We start from the raw sequence: 6146 nt of genomic DNA, 5'->3' as shown, positions 1-6146 counted from the left end.
GGGTCACCCGCTCGGTGGTGGCCACCACTCGGGCCCGGGTGTGCCGTCGCAAGTACTGCCAGCGACCCTGCGACAACCTGCATCTCTGCAAGCTCAACCTGCTGGGTCGGTGCAACTACTCGCAGTCGGAGCGGTGAGTGCGCCGCGAGGGAGCCGGGTCTGGCCGCTGCTCTGGGAGGGGCGCTCTCGCCGGGACACCGCGCCGGGTGGAGATCGCTGCCGGCCGCGCTGCTCCCGCGCCCCCCCCCCCCCGCCGTCCCCACCTTGCGGAGCTTCAGATCCCTCCTGGAATACGGCTGGAGCCAGGGTGCCCGGCGACACCGCGCCAACCCCGCCTCCGCCCGTGAGAAGCGGGATCGAGTACGGCGGGGTCAGCCGGGACCTGGGGGCTGGATCGAGTACGGCGGGGCCAGCCGGGACCTGGGGGGCTGGAGGCAGGTTTGGGAACGAAAGAAGATGCCCCCCTTGGGTACCTGGAATCTCGCCCTCCCTGCCCCCCTCCGCCCGAGACGCGGTCTTCCAACGCCCCAGCCGCGCGGCACCGACCCGCGTCCACCGCGCCGGGCTGCGGCTCTGCGTGGCCCCGGACTCCCAGTCGCCGCCGCTCCCCGCGTCGCCGCTTTTCTGGTCTCTGGCGCCGGTCGCTGCACCCGACCAGGACGGTCCTCCCCGAGGTCGGAGCCTCTCCCCGAGGCGGCCTGAGCCCTCGCCGCCGGCTCTTGGGCCCCAGCGCGGCTTGCGGCTCGGGCAGCTGCTTCCGTGGCCACAGCTGCTTTTTGGTCACTTAGAGCATGTGTGCCCCCGCGGTTTGGGTTAGGCCTGTTGATTTGTCTTCCGGATCGTTAGGGGTCAGGCTCACATCTAACAAGGTGGCTACCCCACCTAGTTCCCTGTCTGGGCCTCTGTCGGGTCCAAGTTCTCCATCTCCCGGTGTCCGAGGAACAGCCACAGCTGACTGTCCTGTCCACACTCGCCAAACTCATCGTCCTTCCCCACAGCCGGGTCTCTGACATTCCCCCCCACCCTCTTCATCCTTCTCCTCCTTCACTGTCCGTTCATCACCGAAGCCTTTTTGTGAAGTCGCTCAAGTCCCTTCCAGTCCGGTTCCTCCTTTTCATCTCATTTCTGAATGAATGCCGTTTTGAATTAGTGAATGGTTCTCTCTGGCTATAGTCTTTCCTCCCATCTTTTCTGCTCCTATGAACTTCAGCTCAATTATTTTTCTTGGTAGAGTACTTTTCACACTTGAAAACTTTAAGTATTCTTAGGTGAGAAGTCATTTTTTAAAAGAAAAACTTTGAGTGGTGTCCTAGTGTCCAAAATGGTGGTCTTTAAACTTTTGGTCATGTATTTATTAACAAAAACCTCCAGTCACTCACCGAATATATGTGTAATAAAACACACAAAGGACAAGTCTTTTAAATGGATGAGGTAGATGAGTTTTTGTTTGTTTTTTGGTTTTTGTTTTTGAGTTGGATTCTCACTCTGTTGCCCAGGCTAGAGTACAGTGGCAAGCTCACGGCCACCAGTTTCTACCTGCTGGATTCAGGCCGTCCTTCCTCCTCAACCTTTCAAGTAGCTGGAACTACAAGTGCACGCCATCACACCCGGCTAATTTTTTAAATTTATTTATTGTACAGACAAGGTCTCAACATGTTGCCTAGGCTGGTCTTGAACTTCTGGGTTCAGGCAATCCTCTTACCTCAGCCTCCCAAAGTGCTGGGATTACAGGATTACAGGTGTGAGCCACTGTGCCAAAGTGGATGTTTTTTGAAAAATATATTTGTTTAGAGCAAAAACCCTTTCAGCTCACTCTAATAAGTTCCCTTATTTAAGAATGTATTTGCCAGTCGGGCTCCGTGGCTCAGCCTGTAATCCCACGCCTTGGGAGGCTGAGGTGAGTGGATTGCCTGAGCCCGTGGGTTCGAGACCCGTCTGGGCAACTTGGTGAGACTTCATTGCTACAATAAATCAAAAAATCAGCCGGGAGTGGTAGTGTGTGCCTGTAGTTCCAGCTACTTGGAAGGCTGAGGCGGAAGGATCGCCGGAGCCCAGTGGGTCGGGGCTGCAGTGACCGGGAGCGGCCACTGCACTCCAGTCTGGGCGGCAGAGTGAGACTCCAACTCAAAAAAAAAGAATATATTTAATATGTTGTGAGAGAACAATCTGAAAGTCTGTTTCTGAGTTTGGGAAGTTATGTGTCTAGAGGGAGTCATCTAAGTCGCAAGCCAATGAAGAAACCGCTAAAAAGAAGAGGAAGGAAGAGGATGGAGGATAGAAAAGGAAGGAACATTCTAGCACATTCTAGCACTATACTGAATAACAGGATTGAAAATATTTATCTTTTTTTTCTGTTTTGCCTGTTTTGTTTTGAAAAATTCCTCACTACTTGTGTTGACTTTTAGCTTTAAATAGTGCTTTTAATTTCTTACTATGGATATTCTCAGCATGCTGTAGAGAGAACATGATGAACCCCATGTACCCATTATTTCACTTCAACAGTTTTCAAAATATGACCAGTATTGAGTCATTTAGTTTCCCCTCCCCATCCCTGTCCCCAACTCCAATGTGCTATTTTAAAGCAAATCCTAGCAATCATTTGCCTCCTCAGTACTTTAGTATTTTAATATAATCTAATATATAGCTAGTATTCAAATGATGGTCTTTTAAATCTAATCTGCATTTTCCGGAAGAAACCTATGCAGACATAAACTGTAATTGTTTGAATGTTATGTATCTAATATGCTTAGAAACTTTTTTCAACTTATTGTATACAATATGCTTAGAAGTTTCAGTTTTATGAATTTTTATGGTACATTTTTGCCTACTTTGAGACATCAGAATCATTTAAAACTCATTAATTGGGCTGTTAACTTCTACTTTTTTTTTTTTTTTTTTTTGAGTCATAGTCTTACTCTGTCCCCCAGGCTGGAGTGCAGTGGTATGCTTATGGCCGCTGCAGTTTCAACCTGCTGGGCTCAGGCGATCCTTCTGCCTCAGCCTTCCAAGTAACTGGAACTACAGGTGCATGCCACCATGCCTGGCTATTTTTTAAATTTATTGTAGAGATGAGTTCTCACCAAGTTGACCAGGCTGGTCTCAAACCCCTGGACTCAGGCAGTCCTCTCGCCTCGACCTCCAAAAGTGCTGAAATCACAGACTTGTGCCACTACTCCCAGCCAACCTCAAGTTATGTGTATAGAAGGAGTCATCTAAGTTACTGGCAAATGAAGAAATCACTAAAAAGAAGAGGAAGGAAAAGAATGGAGGATAGCAAAGGAAGGAATATTCTAGTACATTCTAGCACCATACTAAATAACAGGATTAGAAAGCTTTATCTTTCCCATTATTCCAATTATTGGAAAGCTTTATCTTTTCCAATCCCTGTGCTGGGATTATAGGCTTGAGCCACTGTTCCCGGCTAACCTCTACTCTTCTGTATTTTTATAAGAGCATATATAATATAGGGACTATTTGGTTTATGCAAGTTTGGATGAACTCTCCAGATAATTTATTAAAAAAATTTTTGGTGATATGATAAAGTCTTATTTCTTACATTTATTAGTCTGGGCATATTTTTAATTTTTCTTTATATCACTTTTAAATTTGGGAACTACAAGCTCTTAATTCACTAAGGACCTCTGGGATAATTTTATTTTTTTGCTTCAGAGTCTAGAAAACATGTTTTTCCCTCCAATAATGCTTTTTAAATATTCTCCTTTTAGCAACTTATAAAACTTGCATCTTCCAAAAACTTGCCACTTGTGGGCTTAAGGACTTTCTTTGTGTATTACCAGTAAATAGAATCGGTTAACATAATAACCCATATTGATGTTACTATTCAGTTCAGTAAACTGGTCTCTGTTTACGGGTCTCTGTTTACGTGGGAACGGTTTTCATTTTGCTGGACTTTGAAAATTTCATCTGTAATACTATTATTTATAGATGGAATTTCTTCTATCTAGTCTGTATCTCCTGCCTTTTCTTTTACAACGCTTTTGTCTATACATTTTATTCAACCACAGTGCTTGCTTCAGTGTTAAATAATCATTTGTTTTGATGCTTCAGTTTGGATATCTTTGTTTATTTTGCTGAAATAAATACCCACACATAGAAATTCGAATCCTAGTTCTAATGCAAAAATAATCATCATTTATTGAACAAATAACTATTTACCAACCACTATGATAAGCACTTTGGAGAGGGTATCCAAGTTAGTCTTTAAAATAGCTCCTGAGATAAGTATTATGAGTCCCATCCTTAATAGAAGGAAACTTGGGCATAGAAACCTTTAGAAATTTCCTGAAGGTCATATAGCTGGTAGCTGGCGGAGGTTGGGTTTTGAACCCAGATGTGCATGTGCATGACTTCTTATCTTGCTACTTCCGTTCCGTTTCTTTCTTTCTTTTTTTATTTTTTATTTTTGAGACAGTGTCTCGCTCTGTTGCTCAAGCCAGAGTGCAGTAACAACGGGATCCCTGCTCACTGCCGCCTATATCTCCTGGGCTCAAGTGATCCTCCCATCTCAGTCCCCACACCCCCCAAGTAGCTGGGATTGCAGGCATGTATCACCATGCTAATTTTTGCTTTTTTTTTTTTTTTTTGTAGAAACAAGGTATCAGTATGTTGCCCAAACTGGTTTCGAACTCCTAGGCTCAAGTTGTCCTCCCGCCTCAACATCCCAAAGTGCTGGAATTACAGGCATAAGGCACTGTGCCCAGCACAATTTTTTTTTTTTTTCCAAAAATGATTTCTGTTTAACTGTTTAAAGCAGGCTGTCTGAATGTCTTTAATTTGCTTCGTGGTTTCTGCTAACATGGGTGTTTCCTCTGGGTTCTTTCCTGTTTGTGTGCCTTTCGCTTTTGGTTAATGAGGCTTTGGGTGGGGGTGGGTAGATGGGAAGGGGACTAGTTGACTATTTCACAAATTGAATGAAATACTGAAAAACACAAAGAATAGTATAACAAGCATCAGAGTATATGTACTCTGAATATATAGCATAAATTAAATTATATAAAAGGATATATAATATAATGAGCTTATAATTCATTTCCCAGAATAAATAAATGTTCACATTTTTAAATTTTGCTTCTTCTCTTTTAAAATAAAATAAACAATCACAACAGCCTAAGGTTTTTTCCCCTTTTCCCCATTCTTTCCCTCCTTCCCAGTAAGCAACCTCAGTTATGATTTTGGTGTGTATCTTGCCCTTCCGTGATTGTATAAGTTCCTCATGAATATATTTGTGCTCAAATACAAGATATAATATTGTTTTATGTTTTAGAATTTGACTCAATGTTATGTTGTGAAGCTGTATTCATATTGATACATAAGGATCTAGGTTATTCATTTTCACAGTTGAGTAGTATTTTATCATTTTAACAGCTAAATATGATGAAATACTATTGTATATGATGATAAAATAATATTATACTGTACCACAATTCAGTTACCTATTTCCCCAATAATGAATACAAGGTATATTTCCATTTTTTTGTTACAACAAGCCATGCTGTCAAGAGTATGCATGTGTCTCTTGTTACTCATGACAATAGCTTCTCTAGGAGATGATTAGGAAGAGGAATTGCTGGTTGAATGGTTGCACAGTTTTGACTTTTCCAGATTCTGACAAATCAGTATAAAGGTGGTTGTACCAATTTACACTTTTGTGTTTGAGGGCCCCCATTTCCCCATTTTCTGACCAACTAACATGGTGTTTTCAGCCTTTTTTGATTTATGCCAATCAGAAGGATATTAAGTGGAATTATTGTCTTAATTTAAAAAGAATTTTCTAGATGGGCATGGTGACTCATGCCTGTAATCCCAGCACTTTCGGAGGTGGAGGCTGGAGGACTACTTGAGGATAGGAGTTTCAGAGCAGCCTGGGCAACATGGTGAGACCTTGTCTCTACAATAAATTAAAAAAGAAAAGTAGCCAAGGTCAATGCTGTTGGCCTTGAGTATGCCACTGCACTCCAGCCTGGGTGACAGAGTGAGACTCCAACTCAAAAAAAAAAAAAAAAAATTAGCTGGGTATGGTGGCATGTGACTATAATCCCAGCTACTCAGGAGGCTGATGCAAGGATCGCCTGAGCCCAGGAATTGACTGACACAGTGAGACCCTGACTCAAAAAAAAAAAAAAAGG

The 6146-nt window shown here is 43.4% G+C and overlaps 1 protein-coding gene across 1 annotated transcript in view; it reads left to right on the top strand.

Annotated features, from left to right (window-relative positions):
• Positions 1-6146, top strand: part of ZC3HAV1 (zinc finger CCCH-type containing, antiviral 1) — a 49182-nt gene that overhangs the window by 1014 nt on the left and 42022 nt on the right. The window contains exon 3 of the mRNA XM_021713050.1: positions 1-133. Coding sequence (XP_021568725.1) covers positions 1-133 — 133 coding nt within the window. The remainder of the gene's footprint in view (positions 134-6146) is intronic.

This window comes from Carlito syrichta, unplaced genomic scaffold, assembly GCF_000164805.1.
Source record: "Carlito syrichta isolate Samal-C Ts95f unplaced genomic scaffold, Tarsius_syrichta-2.0.1 Scaffold304006, whole genome shotgun sequence".
Classification (NCBI taxonomy): domain Eukaryota; kingdom Metazoa; phylum Chordata; class Mammalia; order Primates; family Tarsiidae; genus Carlito; species Carlito syrichta.
The sequence above is the reverse complement of the archived record's forward strand: the minus strand, read 5'-3'. Positions and strand labels throughout refer to the sequence as shown.